Source organism: Musca domestica, unplaced genomic scaffold (genome assembly GCF_030504385.1).
Source record: "Musca domestica strain aabys unplaced genomic scaffold, Musca_domestica.polishedcontigs.V.1.1 16, whole genome shotgun sequence".
Classification (NCBI taxonomy): domain Eukaryota; kingdom Metazoa; phylum Arthropoda; class Insecta; order Diptera; family Muscidae; genus Musca; species Musca domestica.
This window is the reverse complement of record NW_026712219.1, coordinates 10,424,064-10,443,884: the sequence shown is the minus strand read 5'-3', so window position 1 is coordinate 10,443,884 and position 19,821 is coordinate 10,424,064. Positions and strand designations below refer to the sequence as shown.

Here is a 19,821-nt window from a genome sequence, read left to right as displayed (position 1 = left end):
TCAAGAATATTTATACTTTGTGGGGTCTAAAAAATATATTTCGAGGTGCTACAAACGCAATGACAAACTTAATATACCCTCCATACTATGGTGGAGAATATAAAAACTTCAACAAAGTCAAACGCCATAATTTTTAAATGTTTTTTTTTTTTTAATTTAATTGAATGGAAGCAAAAAATGTCGGAAATATATGACACGAATTATGGCCTTTAAACGGCCAATGAAACCGTCACACGCTGCCCGAATGTTGCTCTGCGGTATTTTAGCCCATTTTCAGCGAAGCGCTTGCTTGAGGGGATCGACACTATGGTATATTTTGGTACCAACCTTGCTTCCCAAAATAATCCAGATACAATAGTCCAACGGATTGGTATCCGGAGATTTTGGTGGCCATTGTGCGCTGAAAACGAGGCGATGAACCCCATTTTGTAACCATTCTTGGGTGTCGCATTCTGAGTGCGATGGTGCTAAGTCCTGTTGGAATGTTCAAGGTTTGCTGCCAAAATGTTTGCTTGCCTTTAATACACCTTCCAGAATATTTTCGCGATAATATTTTGCATTTATTCTTATGCCACGATCGATTAATACGAGCGGAGCGACCATCGGCTGTTATGGCGGCCCACACCATCACCATAGCCGGCGCTTGAATTCTGGTGGCCAACCGAAGGTGCACATTTTCAGCTGACCTCAGCTGGCAAGTAAACACGATCCTTTTTTTTTTGTTTACAAACGGCTTGACAACGAATGTTTTCTCATCGGAAAAAAACAAATTCGACAGTTCACCACTTTCGGCCAAGCGGAGCAACTCTTTAGCTCTTTTGAGTCTATTTTCCTTCTGTTGCGGTGTAAGTTCTTGCAATTTTCGGAATTTCAATGGCTTTACCCAGAGCTCATTTTTGAATATTTTCCGAGTGGAATATTGCGATATGTACAGCTCACGATCCATTTTCGGCCACTGCGATTCGGGTTTCGTTCAAGTCGCTTCTTTCTTTTCGAACCATTTCTGCTGATGTTGCTATTTTCTTCCGTCCACTTCCTTGACATCGGGCTACGCTACCAGTATCACGGTAAAAGATTTATTCATATTTAAATGCTGGACTGCTGTAACTATAGCCACTAGTGGTTTTCCAGCCAAATATAAAGAAATCACATTATCACGCTTGAATTATATCACGAATAACTTTTCTTCTGGATAATTTTCACCAAAATGCTTTTGTAAACAATATAATGAGCTGTCACTGGAATAATTTTAACAGCTGTCGCACGAGTGGCTTAGAAATGACAGCAGTCTGAAGTTGGTTGCACTATTTTCATCTCACCCAGTATACCATCTCTAGCCATATGGCTGAGGGTATAAAAATCAATAATATACTGCGGATAATTCCAAAAAGAATTCAGTTATCCTGGATTATTTTTCGAATATTTCCTTAAAATAGAATATTCTTTACTCAAATGAGGCTTCAACAAATATTCTTTTAAAATATTCCCAAATCCATGTTTCTTTGATGAAAAATATAAAATTGAAAAAGTCCTTTGAAAAGTTTTTTTTTTTTTAATCTAATCCATAGCTCGGATATTGCTGCAAAAATAAATTTGAAAAGCTCCGATATTCCTTAAAAAACCGCGATCATAACTTCTAAAGTATTTTAAAAATTATTCTTGAATATCTTTAATTAAAGTTCTTATAGTCCTCCAAATTATTACTTATAAGTTCACTATTATATGTGCGATAGTCTCTGACTGCAATATTCTTTAAAAACCCAGATCGTGACTTTTAGAGCCTTTGACGAAAAAAAATTGTAGACCTTAAAGAAATTTATAGAAAATCAACGATTATACCCTGAAAGGCCTTCAAACAACATTCTAACCACGACTGTGATGTAAACAGTACTTAAAATTTATTCTTCAAATAACCCGTTATTATGGCTATAATAATGCTTGCAACATAGTCCTGAAAATCCACTTTTACAGCTTCGAGTGTTCTCAAAAAAAAAAAAATGAAAAATTCAAGAAAATATGGATTTTTTTACCCTCAGCCATATGGCTAGAGAGGGTAGATTTCATTTGGTACGGCCAAAACGAATCGAATCGAAATAAGACCTTAGACCCTAGGACTCTTTGGCCCAAATCCGGTTCAGGACATTTGGAGTCGATCTAGCGATGTCCGTCCATCGGCCCACTCCGTCTGCAACTCCCCCACAGGAATTCGAAATTGTCAAAAAAAAAAAAATATTTTATTGCACAGAATGAGAAGTGATAGTCTGATTTTGCTCCATCTTTGTAAATACTAATATCTCCATCTGTGCTACGTCTGGTGCAAAAATGGACAATATCCGACCACTCCATCAAGTTCCTCCCCCACAAATGGTCAAAATTTTGAATAATTAGAACTCTTATAAAATGTGATATATGAGTCCAATGGTCTTCAAATACACTCATCACAATATTTTAATCAACCCAAAGTCTGGCGTGAATATGGAATATGTCGGTTCATTTCTTTCTAGTACCTCCCTCACAAAAGGTAAAAACTTTAAATAATCAAAAGAATCATAAAATTCGAAATAAGTATTTGATTCTCTTCATATTTCACACATCCCATTATTTCTAATGGGATGTGTGAAGATGAGATATGTCGGTCCACTACTTCTGATACCTCGCTCACTAAAGGTCGAAATTTTGAATATCCATTAAACTCATAAAACGAAAAATTAACATCCGATTGCATTTAGACTTGGGACATGAAAATATTTCTATCAACACAGAATCTGTTATAAAAACGGTAGAGATCGGACCATTCCTTCTGGTACTTCCCCCACAAAGCATCAACGTTTTGATTAACCAAAACGTTTATAAAATCCGAAATAAGCATCAGATTCTCTTTATATTTCACACATTTCATTATTTTCACTAACAAAAGATTTGTTGTGAAGATGGGATATATCGGTCCACTCCTTCTTGTACCTCTCACACTCCCCAGTTGCTCAAATATTTGAATATCCACGAAGTTCATAAAAAGCAAATTCCGATTCGCGATTCCATTCAAGACTTGGCACATCTCAATATTTCCATCAACACAAAATATGTTATAAAAATGGTAGAAATCGAACCATTTCCTCAGGTACCTCCCCCACATAGGGTTCAAGATTTTGAAAAGCGGAATAAGCATGCCACTCTTTAAAAGTCACACATACAAACATTATTGCTTAAAAAAAAGATATGTTGTTAAGATGATTTATATCTGCGAACCCCTTCTAGTAGCTCACTTACTATCACCCCGACCGTCGAAGAAAAATCTTATAAGATATCAATGATGATAGCTTCGATAGTCCTGGAAAAAACTCTTTTGCAAATTTTCGATTATAGCTCTTAGATTCCTTTATTAATATTTTACAAAAACTGTGTTAAAAATTCGCCATTTGCTTTTTAATCAAACTTCGCTTATTACCCTGATATTCCTTAAAAAATATTTTAATTTTTAGGCTTTAGTTGTTCTCCAAAGACCATTCCTTACCTTTGTACCGTGTAAGCATATTTTAAATTATATTTTTTGTACTTTCAGAATGTCGTACCGGTGAAGTACGAGTCACGAAGGGTTACAACTTACCCGCCAAATATATTCTACACACAGTGGGGCCGTCATTTAAAGAAAAATTCAAAACTGCTGCTGAAAATACTTTACATTGTTGTTATAGGTAAGTGACTGCCTCAAACTGCTCTTCCTCCACACACATATTTGACATTTTCTATCTCTCTCCCTTCTCGTCTCCCCACCAGAAATGTTTTATGCAAAGCCAAAGAACTGAATTTACGAACAATTGCCGTTTGCAATATTAGCACCAATCAGAAATCTTTTCCAGCTGATTTAGCCGCTCACATTGCTCTAAGTATATTTGAATGTCATTTCAAAACTGTTTCATATTGTGATGATATTAAAAATTTCGAAATTCTTACAGGAACAATTCGTCGTTTTTTGGACAAATTTACAACACAAGTGGTGATATTCTGTGTTAGTCCCCACGAACGGGGCATCTATGAGGTGCTGGCACCTTTGTACTTCCCTCGCGACAACCTGGAGGAACGTAGCGCCTTATGGCAGTTGCCCAAGGATATTGGCGGTGAATATGGAGAGCCTCAGCATCCGGATCGTCAAATACGCATTATTCGCAATCCACAACATAGTGTTCTGATGCGTCATCATGGTAGGTGGAAAATGTTTTTTTCGAAGAAAATTTTATTTGGAAATTGATTTTTTTTGGGGTGGGAATTTTGGGGAATGCAAGAAAATTGAAAGGAGTTGAAGAGATTAAATAATGTCTATAATATTCCATAACTAAAGCTTAAACACACGTTTAAAATACTTTTTCAAAATCCACGAATATGTTTTTCAATTCTATATTACCGAGGATTTTTGAAAATAAAAAATGCGCCATTGTAGATCCAACAGTCCTCAAAAAAAATAGAAACAAAACGTAAAAATAAAAAACAATAAAATTTATAAAAACTACCCAGGTAGATTTGGAATATCCATAAAGCTCATAAAACGCTAAATTGACATCCGTTTGCATTCAGACTTGACATCTCAATATTTCTATCAACACAAAATCTGCTATAAAGAAGCTAATGATCGGGCGCCATTCCTCCCCCACAAAGGGTAAAAATTTTGAATTACCAAAATAATTATAAAATCCGAAAAAAGCATCCGGTTCTCGTCATATTTCACACATCCAAATATTTCTACTAACACACAATCTGATGTAAAGATGGGATATATCGGTCCAATCCTTCTGGTACCTCTAAAAATTTTGAATACCCATGAAGCTCATAAAACGCAAAATTAACATCCGATTCCATTTAGACTTGACACATCTTAATATTTTTATCAACACAAAATCTGTTATAAAGATAGTAGAGATCAGAAATAGCATCAGAAAGTTTAGATTTGTTCAAATTGTTAACCTTTGGCACGAATTATGGCCTTCAAGTGGCCAATGAAACCGTCACACGATGCCCGAATGTTGCTCTGCGGTTTTTGGGTCTATTCCCTGCGAAGCGCTTACTTGAGGTGATCAACACTTTGGTATTTTTTAGTGCCAACCTTGCTTACCAAAATACTCCAGACACAATAGTCCAACGGATTGGTATCCGGAGATTTTGGTGGCCATTTTGCGGTGGAAATGAAGCGAGAAACCTCATTTTGCAACCATTCTTGGGTGGCGCGAGCTGAGTCCTCTTGGAATGTCCAAGGTCTGCTGCCAAAATGTTTGCGTGCCCATGGCTTTAATACAACCTTCAGAATATTTTCGCGATAATATTCGGTATTTATTCTGATAATACGAGCGGAGAGCAACTATTGGCTGTTATGGTGGCCCACACCATTACCATGGCCTGCGCTTGAGATCTGGTCACATTCTGAGTCGATTTATGCATGTTCGTCCGTCCGTCTGTCTGTCCAAAGTACAGTTCGCATTTATTGCCCGATCCAGATGATATTTTGCACACATCATTTGTTCGATCTAAGGACGAACCCTATTGAAATTGGAAATAATCGGAAAAAAATTAGATATAGCTCGTCCGATTTTTCTTTTTATTGTGCACCAAACGTGTAATATCAGCCCGAATAGTATGGAATTTTGCACATACAACCAAATTAGGCCTGCAAATAAGTATGCCAAATTTGATTGAAATCGGTTTAGATATAGCTATAGCTCCCATGTATATGTCCATCCGATTTGTCATCCACAGCCGTAATATGCACTCTGTAACAACGATATTCAGGGAAATATATCAAATACAGGTCAGAAATACCTTTGCTAAATTTTATCGAGATCGGTTCAGATTTGGATATAGCTCCAATATATAACTTCGTCCGATTTACTTTTTATTGTGGACCAAACGTCTAATATTTGTCCAAATGGGATGGAATTTCACACATACGACCAAATGAAATCTAGAAGCTAGTATGCCAACTTTGGTGAAGATCAGTTCAGATATAGCTATAGCTCCCATATATATTGTTCATCCGATTTGTTGTATTTGTCCTCCACAGCCGTAATATGCACTCCGTAACAACGATATTCAGGGAAATATATCAAATACAGGTCAGAAATATTTTTGCCAAATTTTATCGAGATCGGTTCCGATTTGGATATAGCTCCCATATATATATTTATCCGATTTCCAATTAATTCTGCACCAAATGGGCAATACAAGTCCGAATTTAAAAGATACAAATGCTACGGCATATTTAGTCCTTTGAACTTTAAATTATAATTATAATCATAGCGTGTATGATTGAATTCTCCCATATTAACTTTTAATTGTTATGTGGAGCTCTACTAAATTAGCAAAGTGCTGTAGGGTATCATAAAGTCGGCCCGCCCGACTTTAAGGCTTTTTTTACTGGTAAAAAAAAAAAAAATTATGTATTTGACAATCCTCGGAGAGATTTCTTTAAAAAAATGCGATTACAGCTGTAATGGCCCTCTGTAAAAGCTAGAAGCACAACTCTAAAATACCTCTGTAATATAATATGTTTAAATTCACTATTAGAACTATCAGAACCATCATAACCGTAATAGTTCTGAGTAAAATATTTTATAAAAATTTAAACCAATTTAGGTCTAGTAGTCCTTGAAGAAAAAATCCTTAAAATATCCACGATTATTGCTTTGATAGTCTCTGGGAGAAGCACTCTTTAACATCCACAACTTAAACTTTTATAGTCCTCGAATATGTTTTTGATATTAATATTAACATGTAAAAAAGCTGTAAGTTCGGCCGGGCCGAACTTTGAATTTGAATTCTTTGAATACCCTTCACCATTTGGTCCAATTTAACAATTTCCAAAAAAAAAATAAAATCCTTTAAAAATTCTGTTAAAATCGTAAAAATGCCGAATGTAGCCGTATATTAGGGTCTATACGACGACGTGGACCTGCATAGTCATCTTTTGTCACAAGCTATTACAATATTCAAATGCGAAATTAAAATAATATAGCTAAAATCATCAAAATACCGAATATAGGGAGATACCTGGTACGTGGACCTGCACAGACAATTTTCTATCAGAGGCTGTAGTATCCATTACGAACTTCAAATAGAAAATTTGAAATAATTCCCGTAAATAATGTCGCTAAAATCCTCAAAATACCCAATATTGGGAGGTACCGTTATATGGGGGGCTATACGAAGACGTGGACATACATGGCTCATTTTCTACATCCTAAATGAACTTCAAATACCAAAATTGAAACAATTCTGGTAAATAATGTCGCTAAAATCATCAAAATACCGAATATCGAATATAGGTACTGTTATATGAGGGATATACGAAGACGTGGACCTACATGACCCATTTTCAATACCAAAATTCCTGTAGACAAAATACACATTTGAGTAAAATTTTATCAACCTACTTCATTTCGTTCGGAAGCTAGAGCGATTTCCACAGACGGACAGACGGGCGTACATTGATAAATCGACATAGAATTTTATGCTGATTGTGGGGTGTAAAATGTATATTTCGAGGTGTTACAAACGGAATGACAAACTTAATATACCCTCCATACTATGGAGGATGGTATAATAAATATACAAATTAAAAACACTAATAATATTTAAACTAACATTAAAAAATACAATATGGTAACTCTGTTAATCCCTTAAAATATATAGTCTCCAGAAAATAATTCTTGAAATAAAATTTTTAGCTCTGAGAGCCATTTGTTGACCATTTTCTTCAAATAGACCCTTGTTCACAAATTTTGCAAGTATTTCTACCTTGACCAATGTACGTTTGTTTATCGCCCAATTGTTGAATTCTGAATCGGCAATAAATCAGTTTACCTTTCGCGCTACAACTACCGCTACTCTATTCAATGTCTCCCTCACTCTCTTCCTCCTTTCTTCCACCAATTCAGACAATCTTTCTTTTCCATATGTCGTCGACAATTTTTGCCATTGATAAGATTACAACTGAAATAAAGCCAATTATTATTCTGGCCTAATCGAGAATTGTTTGGTTGAAAGAAAACAGTTTGGTTTAGTTGATTGTTTATATTCCGGGCGACAACGTGTGCTTAAAAGCTGTTCGTATTTCAAGTTAAAAACAAAAGAAAACAATCCAAAAACATTTAACAAAAAATAGTTCGCGTTGTAAAGAAACAGTTTAAAAGTGCAAAGCGCAAAATAAAAATTGTGCATTCGACGGTTATAAATTTTAAAATATGTACGTAAACAAAAAAAAAAAAAAACAACAAAATACCTATGATTCATTGAATTTATGATTAGTGATAAGAAAATGTTGATAAAAATCAAAGTTTGCAATGTATGATGGAGACAGAAATCAGACGAAAAGATAAGAAATAAATCTGACATCATTGTGGATAAATTTCCCTTTAATACCGAGTGACAGTTTTGGGGATAATTGCTAAACATAAAAAAAAAAAACAAAACAAAATTGTCTGGCGAGCCGACCTTATGGTACCCTGCACTTTTGTTTATTACAAAGAGACACGTCAGTTTAAAAACAAGGACAAATAAATATACAACCAGTAAAGAAAGTCTTAAAGTCGGGCGGGGCCGACTTTATGATACCCTACCCCACACGCTATGATTATAATTTAAAGTTCAAAGGACTAAATATGCCGTAGCATTTGTATCTTTTAAATTCGGATTTGTGTTGTCCATTTGGTGCACAATTAATTTGAAATCGGATAAGGATATATATATATGGGAGCTATATCCAAATCGGAACCGATCTCGATAAAATTTGGCAAAGATATTTCTGAGCTGTATTTGTTATGTTTCCCTGAATATTGTTGTTACAGAGTGCATATTACGGCTGTGGGTAAGAAATACAACAAATCGGATGAACAATATATATGGGAGCTATAGCTATATCTGAACCGATCTTCACAAAATTTGGCATACTAGCTTCTAGACTCAATTCGGTCGCATGTGCCAAATTCCATCCCATTTGGGCAAATATTACACGTTTGGTGTACAATAAAAAGTAAATCGGACCAAGTTATATATGGGAGCTATATCCAAATCTGAACCGATCTCGATAAAATTTAGCAAATGTATTTCTGAGCTGTATTTGATATATTTTCCCAAATATCGTTGTTGCAGAGTGCATATTACGGCTGCGGAGGACAAAAATAACAAATCGGATAAACAATATATATATGGTAGCTATAGCTATATCTGAACCGATTTCCATCAAATTTGGCATACTTATTTTCAGGCCTAATTTGGTTGTATGTGCAAAATGCCATACCATATATGATATTACACGTTTGGTGCACATTAAAAGGCAAATCGGACGAAGATATACATGGGAGCTATATCTAAATTTTTTAACGATTATCACCAATTTCAATAGGGTTCGTCCTTGGGCCAAACAAATGATTTGTGCAAATTTTCATCTGGATAGGGCAATAAATGCCATGTGTATTGAGAATCGTTTTATTTTACTAAGACTATGGATGTACAGGGTGAGATGAAAAAACTGCAACAAAGTCAAACGCCATAATTTTCACATTTTTTTTTTTTTAAATTTTATTGAATGAAAGCAGACAATGTCGGAAATAACATCAAATTTTAGACAAGTAAGCAAAGGCTACAGTCGAGCGGGGCCGACCATTGAATACCCTACAACACTATAATAAACGATACAGTTTATATAGGCGAGATACTCGAAAGAATTCCACAAGATATGGTGACAAATAATAAAAGAAAACCATCAGGTTTCGTTCTCTAATTTTCGAATAATAGCAGCTCAAGCTAATTTGCTCATTTCCAATTTATTGGAAGATGTTGCACGTAAATGGACTTCCTAGATCTGGAACCAATATTTCCCAAAGACCTATAATCTCTGAGAAGTGGCAAAAGATTAACATTTATTATTGGTTTTTGACTGAAACGCATCTATATGAGATACAGACATTTGACTATATTCTTCAACGAAATCAGCCTTAACGAAATAGTCAGAAGTGCGTCTCTCCTCTATTTGTGAATTCTCCAAAAAGTCACTGGAATGGATATTTTCGTATTTTGTCTACAAATGTTGGCAAACTATTTCACACATTGAATATTTTTGGATGGCCATCCAAAATTGCTTGGCTTTTGCAATGTCCGCTAACCACCATTCAAATGTGCGTGAGGATCGAGCGATAATTACGAACTGCTGACAATTTTGCAGTTTTTTGGTCCATTTCAACCCCTAAATATATGGCGATCATCTCCAAAAAGAGTAGGCTTCTATTCTGACCCTCATCTTATCCCCATGCAAAATTTCGTAAGGCTCGGGCCATAAATGCGATCTGTATATGATATCCTGATATCCTAACTACTTAGTTTTGTTAGCTGTAGAAATATTACCAAATGTTTAATTCAAAATGAAAATATGCCAAAAATATGACAACATTGAAAAAATTTGAGAAATTTTTACAAAATCAATATTTTCAGCTTTAGAGAGATATTTTTATGCGTTTTTTTAGACGTTTTTTCTTTCCTACCAAGAGGCCATTCTGAATTAATGAGAACTGTCGAAATCAGTTCAGCCGTTCTCGACATATAAGAGATATTTCAAGCATATCTTCTTTGATAGACATATATATCGCACATATTTTGCTATATATGCGATTTGTTGGATGTTAACATCAATGTAAAGGTCAGAAATAACCTTGTCATGGCTTTGTGATTTCGCCGGGATTTAAAATATTCGCGGTTTAATGAAAAATTTTGAATTTTTTCAACACAAAAGATATGGGCTATTTTACCCGCTAAATATTATCCGATGACAACCCAAATTGGTAGGCTTCTTTCCCGCCCTAAACTCTAGCTACGTGCGAAATTCCGCGTCTATTGGTCTATAATTGCGGCCTGTATAGCTACTGCAAAATACGACATTTTTTCAGTATTTGGTCCATTTCAACCACTAAACATTAGGCGATCGTCTCCAAAAGAAATAGGGTTCTATTCTGACCCTAGCCCCACCTCCATTCTAAATTTCGTGACGATCGGGCCATAATTGCGACCTGTAGAGTGATTACAAATTAACATGGACAGACGGACAGACGGACGGACGGACGGACATACATAGCTAGATCGACTCAGCTCGGTGAGATAGGAAGATCCATATATACTTTCCTATGTGGGAAATCAATATTTCGAGGTGTTACATAATTTTTGGCCCAATCAAACTTATAATACCCCCAACACATAGTGTTGTAGGGTATAAATAGATTTGATCGAATTGATCACCTTTGGCTTAGAAATGACAGCAATCTGAAGTTGGTTGAAGTTTTTTCATCTCACCCTGTATAGTATTGGTTCATTTTTAATTTGACCGAATATTGGACACAATACACAAATTTTTTTTTTGGTAAAAATTAAGATATTTTCCTGTGTTGGTTGTGGGTATTCAGTTGTCTACCACGTCTGTTTGTAGCTCTTTTTTACTGGATTTAAAATGTTCTTATAAATCTTTGTTTGTAATTGGCTCTATATTCTGTAATAATTTCCCAACAAATAACAACATTTTAAATGCATGGCAACTCTATAACAACGTGCGCCTGAAAGTATGCTAATTTTTTAACAAATGCTAAATCAACGTCCAGACGATTCTACTAAAATTGAATTATTTGTATTGGACAAACGGTATGAGATAGAATTATGAAATTTGGAATGCAAGTCACTGTTGAAGTGCAGGATGGATGTACCAAGAAGTTTTTGGAAATTCCAACTTCAAGGTAACAAAATGTTTTAAAATAGTACCAAACTTGTAAATTAGTATTATGTGAACGGATAAAACTACAAACTTGAAATTTGGTACAAGAATCAAGGTTGGGAAAAAAATTTTGATATATGAAGGTGGTTCTGGAAATGTGTACTATGTTTGCGAACTGTACTAAATTAAGAACAGTTTGGAATTTTGTATTGCGTTCTTTGTTGGTGGTAGGTTTGTGATTAAGAGATGGTTTTGGAAATGTGCACAAAAAGTACTAAATAATACTACATTTTGTACAATTTGTTATTGGAAATTTAGTATTTAGGCCGCTGTTCATGTGTATCCTGGTCTGAAAATTTAGTACGTTATATGAAGTTTTGATTAAAACATGTTGTCAAACTGAACAAATTCTGCCGTTGATTATCATATTTGATACTATTTGGTTTAGGTTACAGGATAGATATAAAATCTAGAGATTTGTTATAAGAATTAGATGGGACCTAGGGTTGATGTAAGGAGGTGGTTTTTGAAGTGTATATTAAGGGAATTAAATTTGTTACACTTTGGATTTGGGTGAAGGGATGGAACGGGAAATTTAAAATGTGGATATTTGGTTCACTGTTGGGTTGTGATTTGAAATATGTACTAAATAGTTCGAAAAGTACCAAATGGAACTATATTTGGTATAGAGGAAATGATTGAGCTGCAAATCCGAAATTTGGCATTAGGGTTACATTTTGTGTGGTGGTTTTTATATATGGATGTGGATTTCGAAAAATGTACCGAAATGTGTGAAAGAACTAAATGGTATTAAATAGAAGGAAAAGAGCTGAAATCTGAAGTTTGGAGGGAGAGTCTTTGATGTTGTGTAGGATTGATGAAAGAAGGGTTTTATAAATATTAGAATAATAAGTGTTACAAAAATACTCAAATTCACGAAATTTGGATAATTATGACTTTGTGCATCTGTTTGTAACATGAAAAAGGAAGCAATATGGAACCAAAGTTATTTTTGAGGCTCTCCATAGAATCATTTTCTGAGTCGACCCGTCTGTCCATGTATTTTTGTGAACAAAATGCATGTCGCATTTGTTATCCGATTGAGATGAAATTTTCCAAAACAATATTGGTTTGGCCCAAGACCGAACCCTATTGAAATTTGTGAGAATCGCTTTAAATTTAGATATAGCTCCCATATACCCAGGGTGAGATAAAAAGAAACTGCAACAAAATCAAACACCATAATTTTCACATCTTTTTTCTAAATTTTATTGAATGAAAGCAAAAAATGTCGGAAATAGCATCAAATATTAGAAAAAGTTTAGATTTGTTCGAATTGGCCATCTTCGGCACGAATTGTGGCCTTGAAACGTCCAATAAAATCGTCTCATCCTGCCCGAATGTTGCTCTGCGATATTTTGGTCCATACCCGGCGAAGCGCTTGCTTGAGGTGATCGACACTTTGGTAATTTTTAGTGCCAACTTTGCTTTCCAAAATACTCCAGACACAATAGTCCAACGGATTGCTATCCGGAGATTTTGGTGGCCATTGTGCCCTGGAAATGAAACGAGGAACCTTATGTTGTAACCATTCTTAGATGGCACGTGCTGCGTCCTGTTGGTATATCCAAGGTCTGCGCCCAAAAGGATTGCATGCCCAAGGCATTAATACACCCTCCAGAATATTTTCGCCATAATATTCGGCATTTATTCTGATGCCAGGGCGGAGAGCGACCATCGGCGCTTGAGTTCTGGCGGCCAAACGAAGGTGCACATTTTCAGCGGACCTCTGTGGCAAGTAAACACTATCATTTTGTTTGTTTACAAACTGCTGGATAACGAGTGTTTTCTCATCGGAGAAAATCAAATTCGGAAGTTCAACCCTTTCGGCCAAGTTAAGCAACTCTTTAGCTCTTTTGAGTCTATTTTCTTTCTGTTGCGGTGTAAGTTCTTGCACTTTATGGAATTTCAATGGTTTTATCCCGAACTCATTTTTTCAATATTTGCTGAATGGAATATTGCGATATGTTCAGCTCACGAGCCATTTTTCGGCCACTGCGATGCGGGTTTAAGTAGCTTTTTTACTTTTCGAACCATTTCTGCGGATGTTGCTGATTTCTTCCGTCCACTTCCTCGACGTCGGGCTACGCTACCAGTTTCACGGTAACGAGTTAAATGCTGGCGTGCTCTAACGATAGCCACTGGTGGTATCGTTCGTACTGTAACGCTTGAATTCTGTCAGGAATAACTTTTTTTCTGGAAAATTTTCACCAAAATGCTTTTGTACGCTTGCAAAAAATATAATAAGCTGTCATTGGAATAATTTTGACAGTGGCTTAGAAATGACAGCAATCTGAAGTTGGTTGCAGTATTTTCATCTCACCCTGTACAACAATGCTATTTGATTCACAGTTGGTATGATCTACTTTACTTAAATTCCCAATATAATCCTTTGTGTTACGGGTGCTCTACTTAATAAGCATAGTTGCGAAAATTAAGCGCAATTACCAACTTATATGTTTTGGATCTAGATCGGTGTTTTTCCCACCGCGCGATTGAAGAGACATTTATTTTTTAAGGTTGAAAAATAACCCGATAATTAAATTATGTTTCCTGAACACAATTTGTTCCCATTCTTCCCATTGTGCATCACGCAGAAATTGAAATAAAGATACGTATTCTACCCTTTCTCTAAATGCACATCTACGTGCATAATTTTTGGAAAGTTTAATGATATATGCATAATGAATTTAACTTTGTAAATAGAAAACTTAAACTTCCTCTTGATCGTGCCTCCGGTATTTAAAAGTAAATCCCAAACAAACCTGCTCATTTCAAATGTCTTCAAAACGCGCATTACTCGAAGTTATCTAATCTATTTTGATGGAAAAATGCAACAACGAACATCTCGCCTACTGGTGATGCTTCGACTTGCACTTCTAGATTCCGAATTTATCAGAAAAATATAAATTTTCAAAACAAAATGTAATAATAATAACAACGCCACTTGCGATAAATCCATCAACGAGATAATGCTGAGCTTATCTCAAATTTCCAGCACACTCCGACAACAACACAGCATCAAAATTTACAACTATTGCCAGAACGGGTAAACCGAGATGAGGATATCTTCAATTTTTGTTGGTTACGTTATCAATTCCCTTGATATTTTTTGTTTTTGTTTTCTCCAATTTTATTTTGCGTTCTTTTGGCACTGCTTATCATTGAAAAATAGAAAATGTTTTCAGTCACACATCTCTGTTGTCTAAACATTTATTTAGCTAATGTCATAAGCAAGCTATAAATGGTGGGGCGCACACATGTTTGCAGGCTCTTGTCGACTTGGAGAACCGCTAACTTACGTATATTTAGCGACTTATAAAATAAAATTCGGAAATGTTTACACAATTTTCTGGAAAACTGTGCTTTTTAGGAGATCTGAGTTATTTTAATGGGGTCTCATCGAAACTTAATAGATTGAAACCCGAATTATTGAAAGATTGGGAGAAAAAATGTATCCTTTCCCCATCTATCTCAGTTCCAGAATCTTCACGAATCTACAAAATTTACCTCGATCTTTATTTCTATACCCTCAGCCATATGGCTAGTTATACCGTCAGCCATATGGCTAGAGAGGGCATATATCATTCCATACGGTCAAAACGTGTTTAGTCGAAATAACGGTTTTAGATCCTAGGTCTCTTTGTCCGTTTCAGGACATTTGGAGTCAATCTAGCGATGTCCGTCCGTCCGTCTGTCTGTGAGGCTGGTTGGTGCACACGATAACTCTCGAAGGGAGTATCCGATTTGTTCCAAACTTGGTACATCGTAATATCTTTGTCCAACTTAGATCGAGTTCGGAGATGGGCAATATCGGTCCACTCCTTCTAGTACCTCCCCAACAAAAGGTCGACATTTTCAAAAGCAAAAATTTTTTTCTGCACAGAAAAAGAAGCGATAATCCGATTTTGCTCCAACTTTGTAAATCCTAATATTTGCGTCAGTGCGAAAATCGACAATATGACTCCACTTCATGAAGTACCTCCCCCACAAAGGGTCAACATTTTGAATAATTACAACTCTTATAAAATGTGACCTAAGAGTCCGATTGTCTTCAAATTACACAAATCGCAATATTTTTATTAACTCAAGATCTGGTGTGAAGATCGAATATATCGTTTCACTCCTTCTGGTACCTCTCCCAAAAAAAGTTGGAAATGTTCAAAAAATATATTTTTTGCACAGAAAGAGAAACGATAATCCGATTTTGCTCCAACTTTGCAATCCTAATATTTGCAACAGTGCTAGGTCAGGTCCGAAAATCGACAATATCACTCCACTCCATGAAGTACCTCCCCCACAAAGGGTCAGCATTTTGAATAATTACAACTCTTATAAAATGTGATATCAGAATCCGATTGTCTTCAAATATCACACATCCCAATAATTTTATTAACCCTGGTCTGGTATTTAGATGGAATATATCGGTCCACTCCTTCTGGTTTCTGCCCCACAAAAGGTCGAAATTTTGATTATCCACTAAGCTTATAAAACGCAAAATTAACATTCGATTCCATTTAGACTTGGCCCCCACAAATGGTCAACGTTTTGAATAACCAAAACGCTTATAAAATCCGAAATAAGCATCAGGTTCTCTTTATATTTTACATATCCCATTATTTCTACTAACACAAGACCTGTTTGTGAAGATGGGATATATCGGTCAACTCCTTCTGGTACCTTTCCCCCCAAAGCTCAAAATTTTAAATGTCCATGAAGCTCAGAAAAAAAGCGAAATTAACATCCGATTCCCTTCTAGACTTTGTACATCAAAATATTTCCATCAACACAAGATCTGTATTGTTTCTGCATTATTTTGGAAATCCACTCCTTCTGGTACCTCCCGCACAAACGGTCTAAATATTGAATATGAAGCTCATAAAACGTGAAATTAACCCGATTCCATTCAGACTTCGAACTTCTCAATATTTTAATCAACACATAATCATGTATAAAGATGATAGAGATCGGTCCATTTCTTCTGATACCTCCCCCACAAAGGGTCAAAATTTTGAATATACATGAGGCTCATAAAACGCGAAATTAACATTCGTTTCCATTCAGACTTGGTACTTCTCAATATTTCCATCAACACAAGATCTGTTATAAAGATGGTAGAGATCGAACCATTTATTTTGCTTTCTGCCCACATAGGCTTCAAGATTTTGAAAAACCAAAAGCTCAAAGAAAGCCAAGTAAGCATCCAAGTCTCTTCAAATTTCAGACAAACAAACAGTTTTGTTAACACAAGATCTGCTGTGAAGATTATATATATATCTGCGAACCCCTTCTGGTACCTCACCCACAAGGGGTAACAATTTTCAATACATTTAGCTGTCCTAACTTGCGAAACAAGTCAGCGATTATTTACAACTTGCCATATTTAAACATTTCCCTCAACCAGAAACCTGAGATGAATATCGAATTTATGATTCGCAAAATATTAGTTATAAATATTCGGTTTTCTTGTAATTTTTAATCAGACCCTATATCTGGTAAATCACGCACATATTAACCTTTTTTAAGAATTATCACTTATCTCATATAAAGTGAAGGAAGTAGTCGATATAGTCCAAATCTGGTACGTCGCAATAATGATATCATACTTATGTAGGTCCGATACGAAATGGACAATATTGGCCCATTCGCTGGGAACTTACATTGGCAGAAGTCATACATCTGTCGGCTAACCAGACTGATACATTTTAACTCGTTTTATTTATTTATTTATTTTTTTTTTTTTTACGGCAAAAGAAAATTGCAGCTGGCCTTACTGTGTACACTATGAAAGAGGGTTAATGCCAAATTCGGTGGTTACGTTCATTGATCTTAATTAGAGCGGCAATTAAAATCACATACATATAGGACTGTGTTTTTTGTTTTCAAACATAAAAATATTGCTGCAAAGATTTTGGGGAATTCGATAAGAGATAAAAATAGAACAGAACATTTTCAAACGAAAGCTGGGGGATATGCTCTTATAGTATTATTTATAGGGTGAGATAAAAAATTGCAACAAAGTCAAACGCCATAATTTTTACGTTTTTTTATACCCTACACCACATAGTGGTAAGGGTATTATGTCTTTGTGCATTTGTTTGTAACATGGAGAAGGAAACGAGACAGACCCATAGTTACTCTTGAGAACCTTCATAGAATTACTTTCTGAGTCGATTTATGCATGTCAGTCCGTCCGTCCGTCCGTCTGTCCATGTATTCTTGTGAACAAAATGCAGGTCGCATTTATTATCCGATTGAGATGAAATTTTCGAAACAATATTTTTTTGGCCCAAGGACGAACCCTATTGAAATTGGTGAGAATCGGATCAAAATTAGATATAGCTCCCATATATATCTTCATCCGATTTCGGGTTAAATGTGCACCAAATGTCCACTATCAGTCCAAATTACCTGAATTTTGGCACACCCAACCGAGTTCGGCCTATAAGCAAGTATATCAAATTTGGAGAAAATCGGTTCAGATATAGCTATAGCTCCCATATATATCTTTCATCCGATTTGATCTTTAAGTCCCACACATTCCTACTATACACTCCACAACCGTGATATTTGGCACCAGGTATTAGATGGTAAATTTTATCGAAATCGGTTCAGATTTGGATATATCTCCCATATATATCTTCATCCGATTTCGGGTTAATTGTGCACAAAATGGCCGATATAAGTCCAAATGGACTGAATTTTAGTACATCGGACCAAATTCAGCCTAGTATTCAGCCAAGTATATCAAATTTAGTGAAAATCGGTTCAGATATAGATATAGCAACCACATATATGTTTCATCCGATTTAGTGTTTTAGTCCCTTACATTCGTAATATTCACTCCAAAACCGTGATATTTAGTACCAGGTATTAGATGGAGCACAGGAATAGCTATTTTAAATTTTATCGAAATCGGTTCAGATTTGGTTATATCTCCCATATATATCTTCATCCGATTTAGGGTTAAATGTGCACTAAATGGTCAATATCAGCCCAAATCACCTGAATTTTCGTACATAAGACCGAATTCAGTCTAGAAGCTTATACGTCAAATTTGGAGAAACCCGGTTCAGAGATAGCTATAGTTCGTAAAATGCACGATAGAATTAGATAGATTTTGATTTTGTACCAAATATCTCATAGAGCTCTGAAATGCCCTGTATAAACCTTTTTCCTTACTGGTTTTTTTTTAATTTTTATTAAATGAAAGCAAAAAATGTCGGACATAGCATCAAATTTTAGAATAAGGTTAGATTTGTTCGAATTGGTCACCTTTGGGGCGAATTATGGTCTTAAAAAGGCCAATGAAACCGTCCAACGGATTGGTATCCGGAGATTTTGGTGACCGGTATATTCCATCTTCACAACAGAACGTGGGTTAATGTGTGTGCGATGTGTGTAATTTGAAGACAATTGCATTCTTACATCACATTTTTTAATAGTTATAATTATTCAAAATGTTGAGAATTGTGGGGGAGGTACTTGAAGGAGTGGATCGATATTGCCCATATTCACACCCAACCTAGCACTGGGGTAAATATTGAAATTTGCAAGATTGGAGCAAAATCTGATGATCCTTTCTCTTTTTTTTTTTTTTTTTTTTTGAAAATTTCGACGCTTTGTGGGAAAGTTACCAAAGGGAGTGGACCGTTATTGCCCATCTCCAAACTCGATCTAAGTTTGATAATAATGTTACGATGGACCAAGTTTGAATCGAATCGGATACTTCCTTCGAGAGTTGTCATGCGCACCAGCCATCCAGCCCGACAGACGGACGGACATTGCTAGATCGACTCCAAATCTCCTGAAATTGATTTGGTTCAAAGAGACCTAGGGTCTAAAACCGTTATTTCGATTAGGCACGATTTGGCCGTATCTAGCCATATTACTGAGGATATAAAAAATCGGTGGAGACAAAAGTGTGTTGTTATCCAGGAAAGTTAAGCTTTGGAACACTGTGCCGAATGTACCGAAAAGACGTAAATTCGATTTTTGTTTTCGTCGAATTTTGAAGAATTCCATGG

At 35.7% G+C, this 19,821-nt stretch overlaps 1 protein-coding gene across 2 annotated transcripts in view; it reads left to right on the top strand.

Moving 5' to 3' along the window:
- Positions 1–19,821, top strand: part of LOC101894550 (protein GDAP2 homolog) — a 222,314-nt gene that overhangs the window by 141,762 nt on the left and 60,731 nt on the right. For both annotated transcript variants that reach the window (XM_059120076.1, XM_059120078.1), the window contains exons 6-8: positions 3,560–3,692; positions 3,775–3,884; positions 3,954–4,199. In XM_059120076.1, coding sequence (XP_058976059.1) covers positions 3,560–3,692; positions 3,775–3,884; positions 3,954–4,199 — 489 coding nt within the window. The remainder of the gene's footprint in view (positions 1–3,559; positions 3,693–3,774; positions 3,885–3,953; positions 4,200–19,821) is intronic.